The sequence below is a fragment of the Sander vitreus genome, chromosome 11, assembly GCF_031162955.1.
Source record: "Sander vitreus isolate 19-12246 chromosome 11, sanVit1, whole genome shotgun sequence".
NCBI lineage: Eukaryota > Metazoa > Chordata > Actinopteri > Perciformes > Percidae > Sander > Sander vitreus.
In genome coordinates, this window is record NC_135865.1 from 25,012,783 (window position 1) to 25,037,999 (window position 25,217).

The 25,217-nt window shown below is 40.5% G+C and overlaps 1 protein-coding gene across 1 annotated transcript in view; it reads left to right on the forward strand.

The window, feature by feature from the left end:
- Nucleotides 1-23,079, forward strand: part of wars2 (tryptophanyl tRNA synthetase 2, mitochondrial) — a 31,994-nt gene extending 8,915 nt beyond the window's left edge. The window contains exons 2-6 of the mRNA XM_078262518.1: nucleotides 7,032-7,292; nucleotides 11,154-11,234; nucleotides 12,920-13,002; nucleotides 15,279-15,397; nucleotides 18,337-23,079. Of these exons, the coding sequence (XP_078118644.1) occupies nucleotides 7,032-7,292; nucleotides 11,154-11,234; nucleotides 12,920-13,002; nucleotides 15,279-15,397; nucleotides 18,337-18,785 (993 nt within the window). The 3' untranslated portion in view covers nucleotides 18,786-23,079. The remainder of the gene's footprint in view (nucleotides 1-7,031; nucleotides 7,293-11,153; nucleotides 11,235-12,919; nucleotides 13,003-15,278; nucleotides 15,398-18,336) is intronic.
- Nucleotides 23,080-25,217: the final 2,138 nt, after the last annotated feature.

The following is a 25,217-nucleotide window of genomic DNA, read 5'->3' on the forward strand; positions in this document are numbered from 1 at the left end:
ATGCTTGGGGCGCCCAGGACAGAAGAAGAACACTGGATCCTGTGTGTCGGACGCCCAGCAGGAGAGCCGTGAAAATCCTCCATCTTTCGGCCCATCTTGGTGCAGCCACGGTCGGATCTAGAGCGCTTCCACGGCCCACAAAGAGCTGATGGTAACTCACAGCGGGGCAAGCAGCAATGCCCCCAAAGGTGGTTTTTGAGATGTGTTGAAACTGGCGCGGTAAAATGGTGGTGGCTGTCGGCCCCGCTCATCAGCCCCTTGGTGAGAGAGATGTCAGTGGGCCACTCCAGGACTCCCAGGCTCTGATATGATGTATGAGGCCTGAAAAGCAGCCCAGAACAGATCTGAGAAGAGAAATCCACTGTTTTGCAAGTTCTAGCTCGACCAAATCTGAGGCTGTGATTAATAACATTGAGCATAGCGAGACTGTAGGCCTGGACGTGCTGGAAGCTGCAAGTGCTCAACAATATTAATGTGGAATCCTAAGTTCAAGTTCTTCATTGTCATATGCACAACCATTACAGTGAAACAGTCGTTGGCAATGAAATTCTTAGTTCGCAGGCTCCTTCCAACAATGTGCATACAATTATGTATAAAAAAATAAAATGACAAGTAAAATTAAATTAGATTCTAAGACAAAATAGTGCAGCAGTTAGAATGTAGGAATACAATATAATACTATGGTGTACAGTAATAGTAAAATGTGTATATCTCAGGTATGTTTTTAACACTTTGCTCTAACTTAGCATGCTTTAGCAATACATTTAATGCAACCATGTCTTATAGTGACACCAACTTAAAGATTAGGCTCCAATAAGCAGAAACAAAAATCAACTACTGAATGGAGGAAACAAAGAAAAACAGCATTTGAGCATGATATTCAGACAGGCCCCTAAACTGTAACTCACGTCCTGTCCTTATCATATATATATATATATATATATATATATATATATATATATATATATATATATACATACATACATACATACATACATACATACATACATAAGGTTTGTTTGACTAAAACCCTGCAGGACATAAAGTATAACAGAAGAGCATGTAGTTAGAATGTGTGCACCTTGTGGATACTTGAGACCAGGTGTAGTCCTACACTAGGGGTTGCATGACTTCATATTTTTCAGGTCTATGTTGTTGGTGACAAAACCATGTGATCAGCGACTAGTCGACGTCAAGCTCGAAACATCATTGTGGAGCAGTAAAGTCGACTAGTCTGTGCAACCCTTAGTGTACACACCGTTTTCTTGGGCAAACCAAGTGTGATATTGTCAGTTGGAAATAGAAAAATATGATGAATCTAATATTCAATGTTAGTTATTTAGGCTGTCTGACTAAAACACAGTGTGAGTTAATTCATCTTACAAGATTAGTGAAATATCTGCCCAATTTAGCGGTGGGAGTTGAAACCCATCTGAATGCACAGCTTTATAAATCTGGCAAAAAGAATTTGTATGATTCAAGACCAAACTCAACGTTTTATGCATGTGGTTCCAGACATTTTTGTCATTGTTATACATTCTTTTGTAAGGATCTTGCACCCACTAAAATGATAAATCCAGCATTTTTCATTAAATTCCCACAATGAAGTGGTTCCAGGTCTCTGGAAGACTTTGGAGAGAAAAGGGAAATGTTTTCATGGAATCCTCGAATTAGATTTCCTCTGGATTTGTTGGAAAGTCAGCGTTAACTCCAAAAGAAGATTTGTTCTTAAATTAAGTAAACCCGTTTTATTTTTTATAAAATTATTATTGTTTTCCGTTTTAACAATGCAGCTTGTACAAAGGATCTGGTCATGTTACTACTCGTTTGATGGGCTTTTTTTTCTTTCCACCAGTGTTGATCTTTGATGTGAGCTGTCAGATTCACATGGACAGACACCTTCACAGCTTAACTGATGTTGATGTAGGCAAAAGACTACGACACGTGCGGACATACGTCTATGTTTGCAAACGACCTCTGTCCCTATGGAGATTACCACACACGTACACGCACAGACAAATTAACTCATATTCCCGGAAAGGTGCTGCAAGTGTGAAAACAATGGCCTTTTAGTGTATGTAACCTTCTAGCTGTTGGCGTTAATGTCACACACACATGGTGCGTAATGCATTTAGCATATGGCAGATGTGGATAAAGAAAGCTTTCGTCACCTTCGCGACGATATAATACAACAGCGTCGAGTTAAATATGATGAAAGAACAACCAGCATTTCCCACAACTATGTGTCATTAAAAGAGATGGAGAGAAAAGTGAAGAAGACAATAGAGGAAGGCAGATGTAGCTGCTTACCAGGGATTTACTCTTTTATTTCACTGAAATTTTTTCCAATAAAAGGATAGTATTTTGTTTGCAGCTGCGGACTGAGTCCTACCTGCTGTTGCTTAACTTTTTGTCTCAAAAACTTTTCTTCAGTTCAGAAAAAATGTACCTTTTCTGGCCTCGCTATCCGCCTGGCTCTAGGGATGGCAATACCATTCTGTCAGCTGGTTGGTCCACCAGTTTGTTCCAGACTGAAATTTACTTACTACTATTGGATGGGCTGCCATGACAGTTTGTACAGATGTCCATGTTTCACAGATGATGAATCTTGATGACTTTGTTCAATCCCTGATGTTTCCTCTGGTAACACTGGGAGGTTAACATTTTTGGATCGACCTTTTTTTGTGATGTGAAGTGAAATTCCTCGGTTAGTACTGGATTGGATTGCCATGACATTTGGTACAGTCATTCATCCCCCCCCCCTCAGGATGAACTGTAACAATGTTGGTAAACTTTTCATCTAGAGCCGTCATCTGGTCAACATTTTACTTTGCATCCATATGTTAATTTGCATCCGTATGTTAGCCCCATTGTGCCTAGTACAGCCTCACAGAAGTGCTAGCATAGCTACAGACTCTTATTCTTTTTGTATTAAGGTTAATTCAAGATGGAATAACGGGATGGAAAACTGCTTCTGTACTGGACCGACAAGTTCAAGTGTGTGACACCTCTACAGGTGTTCATCATCAGCTGTCAAAGGCAAAACACATGCTCTGACATCACATGAGAGGGGTGTGGCCAAAAGAGCAACATGCTTGGAATACTTCAACCCACAGAGAACAATGTCAACAGTTCTCTGCCCTCAACTCAACTTTGTTCATATGGCATTTTAAACACAATGCAGTTAGTCTAACATGTTGTTCAGAGCAGACAGAAAGAAAGAAACAAAAGAGAACAATACAAATATAATAAATAAAACTACTATTAATTTCAAGTGTTCTTTTTTGTATGCCACATTTTAACCTCTTATTTTGTGATGGTTTCAGGACGTCAAGATGTTTAAATCTGGTACAAATTGTTCTACTTGAAGCCAAACCTCCAACATACGAAGTAAAACACTCAAGTATGTGCATGTTGAAATTAATTCACTTGCACAGGTTTAATATGGCCCGTGGCCAAAGTATGCAAGATGATAATATTTTATTACTCCTGGCTTTGCAGTGCAGTATTCATGACAAACATTAATTGCTCTACAACATTTGCTGTCTCTTCTGTCATCATGCAGTAGTTGATTTACTTCCTTATGTAACCTACTTTAGCTTCCAACGACTATAGAGGCACATGTTTAAAGACACTTTCCTCTGACCAACAGTAACACGGAGGTGTCCGTCGAAGTAGCGGTATGCGTGATGGCGCGATTGCCCAGTGGCTAGTTAGCCATTGCGTTGACTCTCATTTGACACTCGATTGGCTCAAATGACACCATTACCATGTCTGCATGGCTAATGGCCTCCCCTGGGGGCCGTAGCAGAGGGGGAACATGCGTTATGCGTGTCAGCTTGAGGTGAGAACACACATGAGCCAGACTCTGGGCCCCGTCCGCACCCAAATCAATCCTGACACCTCTTAAGAGGCTCTCAGCATCAATGGCACTCCAGTGCAATTACCCCGTCGGTAATGACATAAGCACCCAGTTCCTTCCTGCCTCTCTCTTGCCGGGCAGCAACCAGCTCCCTCAGGCCAGTACATAGAGACTTTTTGGACTACGCTGGCCTCAGAACAGTTGTTATTTGATCCCTCAGGCCTGAGAGATGGAGAAGCTCTGGGCCACGCTGGTGAGAGAGCAGCTGTTATCTGATATCAGAGATATCAGAGCCTGTGCTGAGCCTGTCCCTCAATCAGATTGAATGTGATGTAGCTTAGCTAGCTGTCAAGATAAGTGATTTCTCAGCAGCGACTGAAGAGGATATCCTCTGAAAGCTTCAGGTTTTAATGATTAGTTATGATAACCTTGAAGGGTGCAGCCGGGAAACATGTGATTGCCAGTCAGATTTGAGGTGATAACGCAGAGATCACATGGGTTTTGTGGGGGAGCGTTTCAAAACGGGCTCCTCTATCCAGCTGTTGCTGTTTACAACCCATGAACACATCTTGCGTCAAGCTGAAACAAACTTAACCCCGTCAGAATTGTGGGTCATTTTCTTTGATTAAACAATAGTTACAAAATAAACTTTGAGTTGTAATCCAAACAGGATGGATTTCCTTGAAATTTGGTACAAACATTCATGTCCCCCTCAGGTTGATTTGTAATAACTTTGGTTATCACCTGACATGTCATCTACCGCCATCATCAGGTCATGTACTTTGGTTTATGACATAATACCTGCAGAACTAATGGTGTTCTCATCAGCCTCAGCTGTGCTTATTAGGAAATGTTAGCATGCTAACATGCTAAACTAAACATGGTAAACATTGTACTTGCTAAACATTAGCATGTTAGTATTGTCATTGTGAGCATGTTAGCATTTAGCTCAAAGCTCAGCCGTGCCTAAGAACAGTTTCACAGAGCAGCTAGCATGGCTGTAGATTCTTGTCAACATAAACGGTGTAATACTACTTGACCTTACAATTTTAGAGATGGATTGTTAAATGACTGCTGCTGTGATCATTTTCCAGAGTTGTAAAATCTTAATAGTATTTGGCATCTGCTTTTCACTGGTACCTGTAGTCACACACCTACAACAACACAGCCCTGTTCTCAATACATACAGGGGTGTTGTTGGACTCTCTGTAAACCTGGATTTTTTTTATAATCTTTTTTTTTTTTAGTAATTCTAACCCTTTTTCATGTGGGGATTCATGTTATCTCTACCACATATTCCACCTCCCCACCCCAACAAGGACATGATCCCTCACCACCTTATCGCACCCGGCCAAAGCCACAGCACTGCACCTCTGCCGGGAACTGAACCCCGGCCTCCATGGTGGGCAGGCAAATGTGCGTCACCCAGGCACCAAACACTTTGTCCTACTAACTCCCCAACAAAAACACCAAGTCCCAGTCTGCGTCTTTGTGTGTTTCTGCTCCGTCAAAGCCCTAATCTACTGTGTAACGGCTTTGGTGAAGAATCCCCTAGATTTTGGATGCCATTGCGGTTTCACGTCTCATGACAGGTGCCGCTCTGCTTGCCCTGTAATTTTATAATGTGGTGCTCAGTGCCACAAGCAGTGGTTAAGACTCTCTTCCAGCAGGGCCAATTGAAAGCCAAGATTCAGTGGAGTGGTCTGATGCCAGAAGAAATGAGGTGGTCTGGCCCAACCCGACTCTGCAGAAAGAGAAACACAATGTTTGCCCAAGGATACAAACACAACGAGTGATCTCCCTGCTTCTTTCAGAGGGGGGTGAAGAGCCCGCTGCTATTATAGCTCCAGCTCCAGCAAAATAAGGTTATAATGTTGTTGATATGGTGTGCTGCATGTTATATGGTATTTCCGTGGTTCTGCCCCCTCCTCTTCCAGTGTCTTTCCCCGTTGTGGTAACAGAGGCCTTGAAGTTGGCTGGACGGATGTTAATATTATTGTTGGCCAGTGAGGTGATGCATTCTTTGTGCTGGATGTGTTTGGGAGAGAACAGAGGTGCTAGCCATGGAGTTAGCATCTCAGTAATACAAGCATGACCGCTGCTGGCCTCCAACCTGCCAATACTTTAACACTGACACTTCAGTCTCTGCAGGCTTTCTCACTTTTTCACCTTCACCCTCTCTCTGAACACTTCAGTTTTTCTTCTGTTCATTATCGTGTCTTTTCTCTTGTGATCAGTTTTAATCAACAAATCATTTTGAGACAGATACCATAGGTACTTAGATACAGGCTATGAACATCTTGAATTAGGTTGTTTGTTTAAAGTGCTCATATTATGCTTTTTGGCTTTTTCCCTTTCCTTTATTGTTTTATATATCTTTTTTGTGTGCACATTATAGGTTAACAAAGTGAAAAAGCCCAAAGTCCACCCCAAAGGCACTTACCTTCTTCCAGAGAAAACGCTGTTCACAAACTGCTCCAAACTGCTCTATTGTAGTCCAGCCTTTATTTCCGTGACAAACTTTCGTCACTTTGTGACACACTTTATAATGCTCGCCTAGCTGCTAGCATGGCACTCCCTCATACTCTGCTTCTGACTGGGTAGTAGTCCTTACCTAGTACTGAGCATGTGCGACTCCCAACAAAGATGGAACAGGTGTGAGATGCCTCACTCTGTAGCTAAAACAGAGAGCTCAACACACAGGGTGAAAACAGGAGCTGCAGCAATGTGCTGTACAAAAATATGTTTTTTGAAAATTAAACCATGTGACCCTATTCTGGTACAACCTCTAAATACAATTATGAACTTGAAAATGAGCATAATATGAGCACTTAAGCCTAACCCTTGTGTTGTCCTTCGGGTCACCGGGACCCGGAGGACAACATAAGGGTTAACTATACGTTTATTTGACGTTTTGTATTGGCCTGGCATTGAGCTTCGGGGTCCCCTCCCCCGGTTCATGTGAAATGACATCACGTAGTATGTGAGGGTTAGGGGGGGGACCCCAAAGCTCAACGCCAGGCCAATACAAAACGTCAAATAAACTGGACTGGTCCCGGTGACCCGAAAGAGAACACAAGGGTTAAGATAATCATATGAAAATATCTTGACAAACATATTTCATTTACAAAGTGCAAATAACCCTGAGCATGTTCCCCTTCTTCTCCAGGAGCCTCTGGGATGTGGGCGCGTATTCTCAGGGATCCAGCCAACCGGGGTGCCCCACCTGGGCAACTATCTGGGTGCCCTGGAGAACTGGGTGGCCCTGCAGAACCAGTATCCTTCAGTGCTCTACAGCATAGTGGACCTGCACTCCATCACACAGCCTCAGGACCCGGCACAACTCAGGAGCAACATCCTGGACATGGCAGCCAGCCTGCTGGCCTGTGGCATCGACCCAGAGAGGGCAATACTCTTCCAGCAGTCTCAGGTAGGCAGGAGAGGGAGGATGGATAGATGGATGTCTGCTGTGTTTCATTTCAAGCTGGAATTCCCATTTTCCAGTGGATCCATTACAGGATTTCTTTGCCTGACATGAGATTGTGTTTTCCATGAAACTGCTGCTACACTGGAACCAATCAAGTAGATTATTAGCCTAATATAGCAACATACTTTTACATTTATGTTTTAATTTACTGTACATTTCAAATGTTAATCTTTTACCATTTACTGCATATGTGCTGTGTAGACAACATGTTGATGTTACGTCTGATAACTGCTTCTTTAAAATGTCTGGCTGAAAAGTTCAGAGGTTCTCCATGTATTGCCATGTGGGCTCTTTCATTTATCTTCCCTCGTCGGAAGTTTCAATAATCTCACTTTGCAATGCCCTCATTAGTGGGTTATAAATGTAAGCTCCTTTGTCAGGAGAAGAAAAGCTATTGCGATCACACATGAAGCGCTCTTGTCATGCTTGTGCACACATATGTAGCTCATGTCTGCACATTTATTTCACACGTTCAATGATCAATGCTGCAGTGGATTTGATCGCTCCTGATTCTTATCGCCACTCCACGCTCTGTGAAATTCACAGGGGCTATAAAAACACACGCAACTATAAAGCAGCATTAAGTCTGGCTTTGGCCACATGAAGAAAGTGAGAAGGATAATGACATTCTTAACATTTGCAGCACTTCAGCAGATTTCAGGTTTAAATTCACAGTGAAGAACAGCTGTCTGTTTTTCTCATGATACTGTGTGTTTTCTTTTCTTAATCACTAGTTGAGTAGAAGTTGAGGTGTGTGTGTGTGTGTGTGCGTGTGAAAGGTGTTCAGTCCATCTGTGTTTCTCTGCCCCCCCCCCAACCTTCCACTACACACACACGGCCCTATTTTTATTCTCGTTTAGCTTCATGCCACATAACTTGGCAGCAAGGCGTCCCTCCTGTTGAACACGCCGGCTCCACATGTAAAAATACGACGACTGCCCAAAGAAAATACTCAATACTCAACTTCATTGAAAAAAAAAAAAAAAAAAAAAAGCGGCAAACAGAGCTGGTGACGAGCTGAAGTCAGTGGAATCAAAAATGAAGTGAATTAATCAGCAGAATCCTGAGTTTTATTGAAGAATCGAGATGGATTTACTGTTCTCTAAAATCCCATCTTCACAGGAGTTGTTGCCATGGCTGCAGGATAAATCGCCATCAGGGTAATGCCCATATGATCCCTAACATTAGCATATCTCTTGTTGCAGTGAATTCTTGCAGTACAGCATGAATGGAGACCTTGTTCTTCCCAAGCTTTAAACTATCATGAGTTTTATTGCACTTCAAACCATATCCATCCTTTTCTGTGCTGACATCGACATCTGTCCCATCTCTTGTCTGTCTGCAGTGTGTAATAAATACCGGCCCCCTACATGTTCGTCCGAAATCCTGGTTTATGTCCCTGCTGTCTGCTGTTGACGTCACGCTGACCAGAATGCTTTTCAAGCAACAAGAAAAAGAGGGAAAGGCAATATAGCCGGCCGTCCATAAACTTTAATTTGCAGGATATTTCCTGACCCCCCTTACACACACACACACACACACACACACACACACACACACACACACACACACATACTCTCTCTTGATCACACACATTTTTTTTCACATTCAGGACAGCCTCCATGAAAGTGGATATGTTGGAGTTAATTTACAACTGCCAAATGCCCAAGCTACACCACATTAACATTCACACATTCATTTCTTCACAACATGTTATTATTCATTTATTCGACCACATGTACATACCTTCAAACTAGTCACTTTTCAGCGGGAGTGGGAAAATGTCATCCACGTGACTCATGTAGATTTGGTCGTGAAAACAACGCGCAAGACCGCAACAGAACACTGGCTGCTAGGCAGCTAGCAGAGAGGGTTGAAGCTAGGTAGCATAGGTAGCTAGCAGGTAGTTTGCTAGCAAGCTATCGTTGCTATCGTAGCTAGGGCGGTAAAAATGCACAGCAGCAAACCATCGGCAAAATGTTAGCTCATAAATGCTCTGGTAACCTGGCTATGTAGCCTAGCTTGCTTACAATAAAATGCAATGTCCGAATGTCACGCTAGTTAACACTACACTTGGCAGCAGGTAACGTTAGCCTACCGTTAGCTGTATATATATATAAATTTATAATACTGAACACAATTATAAATGCAACACTTTTGTTTTTGCCCCCATTTTTCATGAGCTAAACTCAAAGATCTAAGACTTTTTCTTTGAGGCTTATTTATCTCAAATATTTTTCACAAATCTGTCAACTTTTTCAGCCCTTCTGAGTTTGCAGGTATGCATGTAAAACAGTTCATTTAATTTTTTTAAGGAGTATTTTTGGGGCATTTTAGGCATTTATTACCAGGACAGCTAGAGACGTAAAATGGGAGAGAGAGGCAGAATGACATGTAGCAAAGGGCCGCAGGTCGGAACCGAACCCTGCGGTCACTGCGGTAAGGACTGAGCCTTCGTACATGGGGTGCACGCTCAACCAGGTGAGCTGTGCAGGTGCCCCCAAAACTGTTTTTTTTTTTTTCAATAAACTCATTAAATGAACAAATGTATCACCATCACCAAAACAAAACACAAATTCACGTATCTGTGAAACAACAGTAGCAGATGATGATGATGTCTGAGCTCTAGGGATGGAGGTACCGATGTTCATTAGCTGATTTCTGACTTTCCCCAAATAATAGGCAGGAGTGACTTACCCTACTAACCCCTAATGTGACCACAGCTAATTCAAAATCCAGCATTGTTTCATGTCGAAGTCATTGATACCCACACAAATTCATACTTATGTGTAAAAGTGTTTAAAAGAAATAATTATTCTTATTTTCTAAAATTTGTCATAGATGTACATAATTAATTAAACATCTAAAGCAAATGGCAAAGAAATCAACATATCGGCACAGACAATGGATGAGTCCGCTCTGTTGATATCAGGAAATGCATATTCATTTCTCATTTTTAGTTTTAACTTTCCTGACAGTAAACACAGGTGTGACCAGGTGCACCTGTCTGTGTAAAGAATGGGCAGATGGGGAGAAGCAGTACTCTTCTCTGCCACTTGGAGGCGCTATGGAGTCACCCTCCTCCTGTCCTATAGCAGACCTTTCATCCATTCATCTGTGTTTGTTTAAACTGGCTGTTAAATTTATCTCCTTTTTATCTCTTGAATGCTTCTCTGTGGTTACGAGTTTTGTATATATATATATTTTTTTAAACTGGTCTAAATAAAGTACAACACACAGACACACATAGGATACACATATATTATTTGTCCATTATGACTTTCTATATTGATTTTTTAACACATACATTCTTTCCCTAATCCAGCCCCACACAGGCCAACAGTTATAATATATAGAAAATAAAAAAGAGAGAGAAATAAAGTGACTACAACAAAGAAAATGAAAGAAAAAAGTAAACCGCAATTGAACAAACTAAAGCAGCAACAAACACTCCTTGTGTCAGAGTGTTCATCTACACAGGCATCAAACAGTGTTGTGCAATGTTTTTATCTTATATTCTCGAGTTTGCCCGACTTTGGGTTACTAATTGGCGAGTCAAATAATTTGCAGATGCTCGTCAGTTAATTACTCTTAGCTCAGGTAGTCGTAACATATTAAAAGAGTAAAAGTAGAATATAAAAGATCCAAAAATGAACTAAAACAGGACCAGACCTTAAATTTAATTATTGTTATCAAGGACAAATGGTGTGTGTGTGTGTGTGTGTGTGTGTGTGTGTGTGTGTGTTTGTTTAAGCCAACTATAACAGTTTTTCCCTGACGGTGTCCCCTCTCTGGACCCTGCAGGTGTCCGAGCATGCTGAGCTCTCCTGGATCCTCGGCTGTCTGACCAGCATGCCCCGCCTCCGACACCTGCCGCAGTGGAAGGTTAGACTCTTAAGATTTCCTGCAGCAGACACTCACGCATGCACATACAAATGAGCAGTGAGCAGTTCCAGAGGCAGCTAAGTACGTTTCATAAGTAACTCTGCACTTGGTAAATAGTGACGTTAAGGGTGTTACGATATAATCAAAAAAACATATTTCTGATTTATAATCATGTGTGACACTTCAGAGTTTGTTTTATGGTAAATTGAATTCATCCACGTGTGTATTATCGTGCCTCCTGTGGTGCAACATGACCGGTTCCCACTGACTTAATTTTTGAACGGATTTAAATGTAACTATTAAAATGACTCTGTTATTGGTATCAAATGATCTTCTTTCAACGAGCCTCTATTAACCATTTAAGTGTTGGTTAAAAAGGTTAAAACGTGTCATTCTCGAGCCTTAGCAAAAATCAAAGCAGTTTAATGATGTCCCTGCTTTCATTATAGAGTTCTAGTTTGTGCTGGTCGCTTACAGATTGTCGGCGATAGTTATAGATCACTTACGGAAGTTTAAAAGACATACAGATAAAAACCTTATGTGACAAAATGTATTCTAATATTCAAATCGTATATAGAATGTCGTTATAAAGATGCAAACAATGGCAAAACATTTTTTTTATATTGACTGATGTGAGATCAAAGTGAGTCCACCGCTAATATCCTGTTACGTGATGCGGTCAGCTTGGTTTTCAACTCACGGTATCATCAACTGGAGATGAAAAGTATTTATTTCATAGCTGAACACTTAAACAGAAACTAGCTTTAAAATCCAGCCTAGATTTCTCAAATCGTTTCTCAAGCAATCTGAAGAAGAAGATGGCTCCTTTTTATAGTATGTGGTGATTATTATTGATATTATATCCTCTTTCAAAGGCTGGATGTCCTCTCACTCACGGTTTCAGAATCATGCTGATTTAATTATTGACACATCTTCGCCTAACTTCAGTTTAATAGTCACAAATTAAGATCATTCCCTTTTCCGCTCCCTCTGAATTTCTTGCATTAATTGAACATCCCTATAGTCTGTTTTATGGTTTTGTTTCTCTATTTCGAAAACTCTTATAATACCCTCCGCCAAGGAGGATTTATTTTCGGTTTGGTTTGTGGGTTTATTTTATTGTTTGTCAGCAAGATTACGGAAAAAACTAACGGCCTGATTTTTTTGATTGAAGGGTGTAGCATGGGCCAGGGAAGAACCCATTACATTTTTGGAGTGAATCCGAATCACGGGGCATACACACAAATCATTTTTTACTCTCGTTAACATCGCGAGATCGGACATAGCCTTGGCGGAGGTCTGCGCTCTCAGAGTGCCCTTCTAGTTCCAGTTATTTTCCCCCGGCCACATGCAGTTTTAATACATGCTGAGACAGAGCGAGAGAGCCAGCTGCTGCCTGTTCTTGGTCTCTGTTGCTACATAGAAAAAACTTTTTGTTTACCCAACAGATGAGTTGATCTCAAACATGGTGGAAACTGTCACGTGAACTCATCCGTACCCCGTTTGTCTGAGAATCGATGAGTCGTACAAGTGAAAATAGCTCATCCTGGGGGAAGGAAAAAGTCAGTCTTCCCACCTGTTTGCTTTTATTACTGCTTGTGTGTAGTTTGTCTTTTTCTACTTTAATTTTGTATCTTTTATCTCAACTTGCTTTTGAGTTTTCCCTTCCTCTATCTTTTACTCAGACGAAGAGCAAATTAAAGAATGAAGGCAGTGTTGGTCTCTTCACGTATCCTGTCCTCCAGGCCGCCGATATTCTCCTCTACAAGTGAGATCTCCATTCAAGTGTGTGTGTTTGTGTGTGTGTGTGTGGCATGTTTATTTGGAAAAGGCGATGTTTCCTGTACCCAACAATGTGCTAATCTGTTTTAATCGGTTGGATCTTTCAGGAAATTTGATTCCTAATGAAATTGACTTGTAATGTGGAATCAATTAAAGTATATAAAATGTGTGTGTGATCAGATAAATGGTGCCATTGCATCTATTAATGCAAAATTGAGCATTATTGTTTCTTTAGCTCCGTCGACAAGTTACGTCTTTTCTCTGTACATAGAACGTTTGCTGGGTGTTTCATTTTCCAATCATTTTCCACACTCCGGTAAAACAGAGCCCTAAAGCCCCATTGATTTTCAACCCGAACGTATATTAAGAAGTGTTTTTGTAAGTTCTTCTCTCAAAAGTGGTCCCGCACTGTGCTTTCTGTGGGGTTTTATTTACCTTGTAGAAATAGTCTGTTCCATTTACCTTAGAACTCGGAAGCCGAAGCTGGGAATGACGTCACCCCCGAGTTGAATGGGTTCCATTTACAAGTCGGAGTTTCATTGTTTTCATTAGCTCTAGCCAGGTTAGCCATTGTTAGCAATGCCAGTTTATAACAACGCGCTACGCTGTTTTTGTGCATACAAACAGCGTAACAACATTGTCCACAGATAGAATATGGACAGCGCTGCGTGTGCGACTGATTTAGTGAGACACAAATAACACAGAAGTGCTAATAAACTTTGTTACTACAGCAACTGTTGATGCACGGAGCAGCCATTTTGGATTTTTAGCTCGGGGTACTCGGTGGTTGCCCGAGTTCCGAACTCAGAAACCCGAAGTCAGGGGGGTGTGTTTCCGACTTTGACCTCGGAAAAAGTTCCGAGTACAAATGGAATGCACTAAAAACTTGGTTTTCAGACATTTTTATTGTTTGAACACAGACATGTGTGACCATCCTGTTCAAAAGCAGATTGATCTTCGTATTGGAATGCCAAAACAATTGGCTCATGTAGAAAGCTGCAGCAGGGCCGTCAGTCTCTGAAAGCTAAAGCTGTTGGTGAGGTTGTGCCTTGCATGATTATAAATTATGATATAAACTATATTCCAATAAAATCTGGGTTTGAAAAAAAAAAAAAAGGAAAATATATTGTATTACTGCGGTTTCTTCTTTCTGGTTTAAGAGTTGCTCTGCTTAATATTCACGTTTATTACTGCTGGTATTGATAATGTTTGCTAAACATTAAGTGTTGGCTGGGTTTTTCATGGAGTTTGTAACAGAAGTGGATCGCCTAACTCTACTGGAAAACAAATTATGAAATAAAACAATAACTTTAAGAAAGTAAGAGCAGAGGTGCTATGTCATTAAGCAAATACCATTAATTGTGCGACTTTTGTTTAGTACGTCATCTACTTACTGATTGACTGAGTCACCAGACAAGTATTCCCTGCTATATAGTTTGTTTTTTTCCCATTGAAGACAATGCAGATTTGTCCACGTTTTAAGATTTCTGCCTCCATCCATGCCATGTTTAAAAAATCCACAGCAACATTTTCTAGAATCTCTCGATAACCCACAACACAACTGTTCTCATAGGAGCTATTTTCTTCCGAATTTAAATAGTTCCAGTAAAAAATTGTGTGAGCCACAAAATAAAAACACTCTTCTGTCTGGTGGTGGAGGCAGAAATCAAAGAGACAGAAATCTCAAAACCTGCGCACACAAAAAATAATTCTCCATATGTTTTTGTATTATTTGTGTAAGGCAGCCCTTTAAGTCTCCTTAATGTATTTAAAATGCAGTCAACCAAGCTGATTGTTCTAACATTTTCCATTTAAGTCTTATTAGATTTGAGTGAAGAGAAACTGTCTGATGAAACATAGTGTGCTCGTAGATTTTTATGCGAGCTGAGTAAGTGATCAGTTTGTAGCTCGGTGTGTCTGCAGTGAAAATCTAAACTTAAGCTACTTTCTTTTTTTCTTTTTAAGAATTTAGACGTTATCTCTTCAGTGGTTTGGTATTTGAACCATCAAACAGCCAAAACCTAATTTCCTGTGTAAAAAGGAGCAGTGAAAACTCATCTCTAATGCTCTGGATTTTATTAAAGAAGAAATTGATTGCTTCCTCCCGGGTGACAGTTGCAAAGTTGCAAAACTGACTCTGAAGAAAGCTCCAGCAGAGACTCCAAGTGGCTCTAATTTGCGCTCCCATCTTTCTGTGTATTTTAACTCCTGTGCTGTCAGTTGTTGAGGAAGCTCACGTTGTGTTCTTGGTTCAACTCTCAGGTCCACTCACGTCCCCGTCGGAGAGGATCAGGTCCAGCATTTGGAGCTGGCTCAGGATCTCGCTCGCATCTTCAACAACCGCTACGGAGACCTGTTCCCTGAACCCGCCGCCCTGCTCAGTGAGGATACACTCGTACACACACATTTACAGGCAGCTGCTGATACTTAAATAGATCTCTGGTAGCCAATAATTGGTGCCAGAATTCAGTAGTTTTTCTGTTTTAATGTGCAAAATGTGTTCTGCTGTTTTCTTTTTTTTGCAAGAGTGAAAAACCTCTTTAACAGCATTATGGTAAATCTTCATGGTTACACACAACGCACTGAATACGTTTTAAGTATTAGCAGCTATTTGAATGAGATATCACCCCGACTAATTTCAGGTTTTATGAGGAAAAAAGCTTGTTGCTGTAGCTGTGAGTTGTACAAATCAATGGAGAGATTGTCCTGGTGATTTCTGAATAAAATCTCCACCCTTTTTTTAAGCATTTTTGTCCGTAACTGCGTCCTTAAAATAAGTGGGAAAAAAACCGGCCAGTGCAATCTAATATTACAACCTGTTTTAAAAGATATCAGGGAGTATCTACATCTGGAATTAAAACCAAACAAAGGAAATACTTGAAACACTTTAATTTGCATTGGAAAGGAGGCTACATATACCTACTGCACTTGTTTTAAGAAAATAACATTTTAAGAATTCAATTACACACAAAAATATGAGTTTATGGCAGAGCAGATCACAACTTATCTTGTTTCCAGTGTTGTATTGTGTTTGCTCCTGTTTGTGTATAAATTGGTCTCTTTGCCTTTCCCTCCGTAAATTCTTTTTCCTGAATGATTGTTGAACAGAACAACACCTTTCAGAGAAGTCCCCGTGTCCCCCCGTTTTGATTTGAAGGGACTGACACCAGTCATTTCTACTATCAAACCCTCTTTTAGTTGCAAGAAACATCTGGGTGATGATGTAACATTGGAACAAGAAAATACATCGAAGAGCAAAGCAACAAATGTCAGAAGTTTAGTGTTTTTTTCAGAGGTGTATTTTTAAAGCAATTCTGTTATACTTCTGTTTTATCTTTGCAAACGTATTTCTTTTTTGGGAGGCATTTCGTGCCTTTATAAGACAGCGATAGTAGTAGAGAGATGACAGGAAACACAGGAGAGAAATGGGGAATGGCATGCAACGAAGGTCCTCGGCTGGGGACGTGGCTGTTCATGGTTGGCGTCTCAACACTTGAGACACAGACAAAGGAAATAAAAAGGAGGGAACTCATATTGCCAAATTCAAGATGATTGTAATATCTACGGTAAATGATTCCATTTGTAATTCATTCTTTCAGGCCTTGACTTTTTTGTCTTAGATTATTTTTTTTATGTTTTGACTGCACTTTTTATGCTGCCATTTTGGCCAGGTCTCCCTTGCAAAAGAGGTATTTTTCCCGGTTAAATAGACACAACTTACACTTAAGGGAAATTAAAATTAAAATATTAGGCCATTCAGCAATGATTTAAGGTACAATATGACATTAGTTTTATTTTGAAATGATTACCCTGTGGTCTCCAGTTTTACACACATGGCTAACATCCCAGTTTCATCCTCCTTGATTATCAGTATCATAAAAGCACAAGATGGAGTCAGTCATGTGTGCAATGCAGCTTTGATTAAAGAAATATTTTTCTTCCCCTTTTATCAGAATAATAGAGTGCTAATAGATTTGAGAGGATGTCCTCGAGATGACGTGTGTGTGTGTGTGTGTGTGTGTGTGTGTGTGTGTGTGTGTGTGTGAGAGAGTGTGAGAATTGGTTCAGACTGGCAGATCCCATCTTAATTTCTTGTCTCTGGCAAGGCGGAGTTGTCAGTCATCACCTTCCCTTTGAAACAAAACCAGAGATGTTTTAATTTGCCTGAGATAATGACGTCTCACGGGTGATAAACAGGATGTGGCACGGTGGAAGGATGTGGATTTCTAGTATGGGATAGAAAAAGAGTTGGAGCTTGCAAGATGACGGAAGGATGGGGGTTTATAAATAAGAAAGGAAAGGAAAATCCGGGTCCCAGTCTGCTCATCACTTCCCACCTAGATACGTCTGCTTCACACACACACACACATTTAATTTAATTCACGCTGACATAAACTAGATTCAAACCCTGAATGCACCCTACAGTATATACTGTACATTGTCTATGTCTTAACCTGTTAAACCAGCCGGTCGTTCACATCTGAATTTAAAAAACTTAATAAAAGAATATAAATTTACCAGCCGAAATCCATCAGTAGAAACACTCAAAAACGTAACTGTTTTCCATGGAAATGTCTTTACAGAGGCAATAAACTACTACTGAATGGATTCTACATTTAATAATAAGTTCATATACGGAACATTAATGGACATATTGACAACAAATGTGATTCATTTTTGAATTATTCTCATTTGTTTGAACATTTTCAGGTTGATCTACTCTCTAAAGTCTCTTTTAAGCGTTCTCTTGATGTTCAGTTGACAAGAAGGAGAAGCTCCCAGCTCATTTAGGTTTCCTTCAGTTATTACCATACAGTGTTCAGCAGTGAATGCTTTGTGGTTGTTTTTTTTGCCTAGAGGGCGTGCCATGCTAGCAGCTAGGCGAGCATTATAACGTGTGTTACAAAGTGACGCACGTTCGTCACGGAAGTAAAGGCTGGACTACAATAGAGCTGTTTGGAGCAGTTTGTGAACAGTGTTTTCTGTTGGAGATGGTATGTGGCTTTTTAACTTTGTAAACCTATTACATGTACAAAAAAGATATATAACACGATAAAGGAAAGGGAAAAAGCCAAAAAGTATAATACGAGCACTTTTACATCACTGTGTCTTGGACTGCCTTTATGCTTCTGAAATCAAAAATACACCTTTGTCCCTCACTCAGTTTTATAAATATAACAGATAGAACCTTTTGATGTCGGCGCTTATTTTGCAGTGTGTCAGATACTGCTGGATGTCTTATTATGAAGTGAATATATTGTTTTTATTTTATTTTTCTCATCCTACCTATTCATTTCTCAATCTGATTTCCTCCCTTTAGGCTCCACGCGAAAGGTCAAATCCCTCCGTGACCCTTCCGCCAAAATGTCCAAATCCGACCCCCAAACGATGGCGACGATTACCATCACAGACTCCCCCGATGACATCGCTCTCAAGCTTCGACGTGCCGTCACCGACTTCACCTCTGAGGTCAGCTTTGACCCGGAGACTCGGCCAGGCGTGTCCAACCTGGTTACGATCCACGCAGCCATGGCGAGGATCAGTGTGGAGGAGGCGGTGGCCCAGGCCAGAGGTCTGGACACCGGTGCCTATAAGAAGCTCGTCACAGAGGCTGTGATCCAGAGGTTGACGCCCATCAGGGAGGCGCTCGAGAGGCTGAAGTCGGACCATGCTCACCTGGAGGGAGTGCTGGCCCTGGGGACTCGCAGGGCTCGGGAACTGGCAGCACCGGTCCTCAGAGAGGTCCGGCAGCGAGTGGGATTCTGCTGAGAGGCAGCTGGCAGCCACATTAACAGTATACTGCAGGCCATGCTCAGTTGACTGCTGCTGATATAGAATTTATTCCAATGACTGTTTACATCTCTGAGATATTCAAGGATGTAACTTGTCATGTGACTCAGTGTAAAAAGACTCGACTGCAGAGAAACTGACTAAACTGATTGACGGACGACATTTTTGTTATTTAGACCTTTACATTTGCCTCATTCAAATCAATGAGGAGGCTGTGTCTCTTGATGCGGTGGTAACGTTGGTGTGAAGCAGCCAGACAAGAAGAAAATACATCACTTTTGTGCTTGTGTGTACTAAACACTCGTTCTGAAGACATTGCGGTTTATTTATCTACTCATCTTTTGAGTTTTGGTTGTGTTTACCCAAATAACACACAAGTAATCTTGATATTCTTCAGCATATTTTGTCAGAGTAGATTTCTTGTCATCAGCGTTAACAGTTCTCAGTCAAACTAATGTCCCCAAAATAATGACACATTTACTTATTAAATTATACTTAATTGGTTTGAGTGATCAAATGTAAGTTGGATTTAGGTCACAGGTGTTGAGATCTGATGTTGTAGCACATGTCCAGGGTTCTGTTCACACTGGCAGCTCAATTAGAAGTTTGTAAATCTAGACAGGAATCAGATTGGATTTCTTTAAATCGGGACCGACAAAGATGAAAAGACAACAGAAAAAATTAAAACCAATTTGTGCAAATATCCAGATTCAAACCAGACTCATTGGTGGTTTGACACCAACTTGTTTCTCACAAGTGCTTTACAAATCCCAAATAAATGGAAGAATGGAGACAATTGTTAAAATACAAATAAAAGTACAAACTCAACAGAATGCACCCCGACTACTACAGATATACAGTTTATAACATTTGATAATGAATCGTTTATTTTGAGCAACATACAAAAGAATAAACAAAAAACAAAATACAAGACAAAAGCTATGAAAAAAGAAAAATGAAGAAGGTTATGTACCACAGTCATTTAAAGTAGCTGTGATAAAACCTCTTCTGAAAAAACCCACCCTCGATCCTGAGGTCTTAGCCAACTATAGACCTATATCTAATCTCCCCTTTCTCTCCAAGATCCTTGAGAAAGTAGTCGCTAATCAGTTATGTGACTTTTTACATAGGAATAGTCTATTTGAGGACTTTCAGTCAGGATTTAGAACGCATCATAACATAGAGACGGCACTGGTGAAAATTACTAACTACCTTCTAATTGCTGCTGACAAAGGACTTGTCTCCATACTTGTCTTATTAGATCTTAGTGCTGCATTCGACACTATTGACCATGCCATCCTTTTACAGAGACTGGAACATTTAGTTGGCATTAAAGGAATCGCACTAAGCTGGTTTAAGTCCTATTTCTCTGATCAATCTCAATTTGTCAGTATCAACGATAAATCCTCCAAGTACGCTAAAGTTAGCCATGGCGTTCCTCAAGGCTCAGTGCTTGGACCAATTCTTTTCTCCTTGTATATGCTTCCTCTAGGCAATATTGTTAGGAAACACTCAATTAACTTTCACTGTTATGCGGATGACACCCAATTATTCTTATCAATCAAGCCAGACGAAACCAGTCAGTTAGCTAAACTTCAAGTATGCATTAGAGATATCAAATCATGGATGACCTACAATTCCCTGATGTTAAACTCAAACAAAACTGAAGTTATTGTGCTGGGTCCTAAACACCTCCGAACATCATTATCCCAAGATATAATTACTCTAGATGGCATTGCCATGGCCTCCAGCACTACTGTTAGAAATCTAGGAGTCATTTTTGATCAGGATATATCCTTTAACGCCCACTTAAAACAAACCTCTAGAACAGCCTTTTTTCACCTTCGTAACATTGCCAAAACTAGGAACATCCTGTCTCAAAACGATGCTGAAAAACTAGTCCATGCGTTACTTCCAGGCTGGACTATTGTAATTCCCTATTATCAGGATGCTCAAATAAAACTCTTAGGACTCTCCAGCTGATTCAGAATGCCACAGCGCGTGTTCTGACAAGAACTAAGAAAAGAGATCATATTTCTCCTATATTAGCTTCTCTGCATTGGCTTCCTGTAAAATCCAGGATTGAATTTAAAATCCTTCTCCTGACCTACGAAGCTCTAAATGGTCAAGCACCATCATATCTTGAAGAGCTCATAGTACCTTATTGTCCCACTAGAGCACTGCGCTCCCAGAATACAGAGTTACTTGTGGTTCCTAGAGTCTCTAAAAGTAGAATGGGAGCCAGAGCCTTCAGCTATCAGGCTCCTCTCCTGTGGAACCAGCTCCCAGTCTGGGTTCGGGAGGCAGACACCGTCACCACCTTTAAGAGTAAACTTAAAACTCTCCTCTTCGATAAAGCTTATAGTTAGGGAGTGAGGAGCTGCAGCGTTCGCCTAGACCGGCGGGGGAAGGTGTATAGCCACAGTCATGACGCACCGCCTCCCTATCTCGGCTTCTCTTTAGCTTACTATATTTAGGGTATGAGGAGTTGCAGCGTTCGCCTAGACCAGCGGGGGTGGGTGTGTAGCCACAGTCATTGTGCACCCCCACCCTATCTCTGCTTCTCCCCATAGAAAGCTTACATATACTTAGGGAGTAATGAGTCGCAGCGTTAGCCTAGATCAGTGAGGGAAGGTGTATAGCCACAATCCCGGAACACAGCCTCCCTATCTCCTCTTCTCTGCATCTCTTAGTTATGCGGTTATAGTTCTAGACTACCAGGGTACCTCCTTGGACACACTGAGCTTCTCTCTCCTCTCTCTTTCCATCTGTGTGTATTTGTGTCACAGAAATGCTTGTTACTAACATAGCTCCGGGGAGCTTATTCCCCGGAGTCCTTATGTTCTGTTTCCGCCCAGCATCATCATCTTGGATCATGGTGGCAGCTGTCGCCATGGTCCTGCCCTACGCCCTGCTGTGCCCTATAACACCCTGCTACGCACTGCAATGCCCGGCTTCGACTTGCTATGTCCGGTCAACGCCCTGCCACGCCCTGTTACGCCCTGCTGTGCTCTACGACAACATGAATTATTATAACTATTACAATATCTTTATTGTGACTATTATTGCCATTGTTCATCATACCCCCAACCGGCACCGTCAGACACCGCCTACCAAGAGCCTGGGTCTGTCCGAGGTTTTTTCCTAAAAGGGAGTTTTTCCTTGCCACTGTCGCACTTACACATTCATGCATGCTCTTGGGAGAATCACTGGAATTGTTGGGTCCTTGTAAATTATAGTGTGGTCTAGACCTACTCTATCTGTAAAGTGTCCTGAGATAATTACTGTTATGATTTGACACTATAAATAAAATTGAATTGAATTGAAATAAATAAATACTTTTAAATAAATAGTCTTGTCCCAAAGGGAGTAGGAGGAAGCAAAATGCTTTTCGGGTCCTACTCTTTTTGAAATGTCCATACCTTTACATCTTTAATTACAGAAATATCCCTTATCAAAGTGTTTTTAATCGGATCGTTTTTTTTCAATATACAACCATACAACCCTATAACAGAAAACATTTGGTCTCAGTCCTGCAGTGCAGACAGTATATGAGCAATGAAACTGAGAGAGATGCCTTAAGAGGCTCTGTGGTGCAACATCTGACAGTGGGGATCATTGAAAACTATTAATGGTTCTAATAACTCCAGACCACACTCAAGTCCAGTGGTGGAAGAAGTACTCAGATATTTTCCTTATAAAAGTAGCAATACTACAGTGTAGAAATACTCTTGTTACAAGTAAAAGCCCTGCATTCAAGATCTTAGTACAACAGCATGAGCATCAAAATATACTTAAAGTATAAGTACTCTTTATGCAGAATGGACCATTTGAGAATAATGTATGTCACTGGATTATAATTATATTATGTTTTCATCACTTTAATGTTGCAGCTGGTGGAGCTCATTTTAATTCATTTAATGCTGGGTAGCTTAATCAATATGTCATCATTAATTAGAAGATTATATATAATTCATATAAATAATCTAAATCTGCGTAGTAATATAAATGTAAAATAAATGTGAAGTAGAAGTATGAAGTACCATAACATGAAAATACTCAAGTAAAGTACAAGTACCTCAATATTGTACTTAACAGTACATTTACTCAACAGTACTTGAGTAAATGTACTTACACTCCACTGCTGCTCATGTCATGGCAATATAGGTAAGTTACTCCTATTTGTTTCTGTACTGGAGATCACTGTGGCGCCTCATATATGTGACAGTGATAGTGAGATCCTGTATTTACGGGTGATTTTAAACGTTGTTTACCGTTGCTGTGTGTGTGTACGTGTGCGCGCGCGCGTGTGTGTGTGTTGCCATTGCATCTCTTAATGCAAAATTGAGCATTATTGTTTCTTGTGTGCGCTCACATGTTGGTTGTTAGTGTTGTTTGCTTTTGTCTTTTTGAGTATTAAAAAAAAAATGAGAACATGTTTTTGTATATTTGCAGCACAGCAGTTATTTCATTGATATTTCATCAACATTTATTTTGTTGACGTCTTGTGACATGTATATTCTGTGTGTTCACACACGGTTACATGCACAACCGTATTGAAACAACACAATTTCTTAGCTTTTTAGACAATAATTTCTCCCTCTCATCCCTTTATTCTTCCCTCCATTTTTCCCTCCTTCATTGTACACTCTCATACTCTCCCACAGCTCCTCCTCCTCCTCCTCCTGCTGTTTCTACGTGTAGGCCTACAGTTTTAACGTTCTGCTCTCAGCCATCACACTTTCTCTAATTGAAAATGCACTTTTGTAGTCCTTCAACACACACACACACACACACACACACACTCTCTCTCTCTCTCTCTCTCTCTCTCGCTGGAGCTGGAGCTGGACCGCGCTGGTTTTTCCATCCCGGTGTTTACCTGGGAACAGAGCGGTATCCTCGCTCGGTTTATTTCCCTTTGGTCCTTTTTTTCGTGTTGGCATGCGCAGCTGACAGAGTATAAATAAAAATATATAGACTACATATACACACAGCACCAGGCTGTAAATCAAAGCGACCTGTTAGGCCCGCAACATTATGACAAATACATGTGTCTGTTAAAAGTGAGACTGCAGTGATATCACTGCGGTGTAATAAGTAGTTTTAATATGAAAGCGACACCGTAACTGAACCGTTTTATGCGCAAAAGTTAAAACTTTAATGGAGTCGTAATACATGTAACTTATTAAAGAAATGGGGGCAAATGGAAAGAGCTACAGTGGAGAACAAATAAATATAAGGAGACTTTTGACTCATGTTGAACTTTGTGTACTTTGTGAGCTGTGTAGGAAACTAGTAAACCTAAAGCCACTTAACTTCCAGACATTATAGTCTGTTTACTCAACAACGTGTTGCTTTGTCTCAAGGCACATTAGTATTACTAGTTAATACAAATAGCGTGATAGGGTTTTATCGCCCAGTTAGACGCAAGGAACTTAATTTAGGATGGAATGGAATCCCGCATTTTTTATATCATTGACTAAATGAAAAGTAGCTACAGTCTATACATATACAGTAGCATATACTGTATCATAACAATGTGTGTAGGGTGGAATTTCATCTCACTTAATGATCCTCTACTTTTCCTCTTATCCCTTGCTGCTGCAACAATGTGCATTTCCCCATTGTGGGATTAATAAAGGATTTTGAGTCGGGGTGTTATCTCACTATGTGTGGCTATAAGGTGTCTATGATCATCTGTAATATTCCTAAAGGACTTCAGCTGTGATGAATCTGTCTCCTTGTCATTGTATTTTATTTATCACATTGTATTCATATGTATATATTAATTGATTAGACCTAAGTGGCGTGGATGTTTAGTGTCTAAATCACGTTTATAAGCTCACAACTTAAGAAGAAAAGAAAAAACATGCACATCAAGGATCCATATATATATATATATATATATATATATATATATGTGTATATATCTATATGTATATGTATGTCATGTGATGCTATTTTATTTATTTTTTCAGTAAGTTTTCTGTCGAAGAATTTGAATATAATGTTTACCCATATCGGCTGCAGCTGCATGATATTTTTCATTCTATAGTTACGTCTTCATCACATCCGTTTAAGATTTAGGCTAAAATATTTAACCTCACAAAACAAAAGAAAAGCGCAGAATGTCTTTTTTTTAAGAAAACGATCCGACTCAGGCTGGCACTATAATCCGACTATTTATTTCCTGCTTTGATGTTTGTTTTTGTCTAAGTCACTCCCTTCAGGAAAGTGTCTCGTGTGAGGCTTTAAAGGGTGAACTCTGGTCTCTTGCTTATGGTCATCACAAAAACCCAACTTCTCGTAAATGCACAATTTTACCATCGTCTTAAAGCAACAGGATGCTGCTGATGTTGTATTTTACACCTAAAACTGAGCGTCAGGCGAATGTCAGGATCTTCAGGCCCA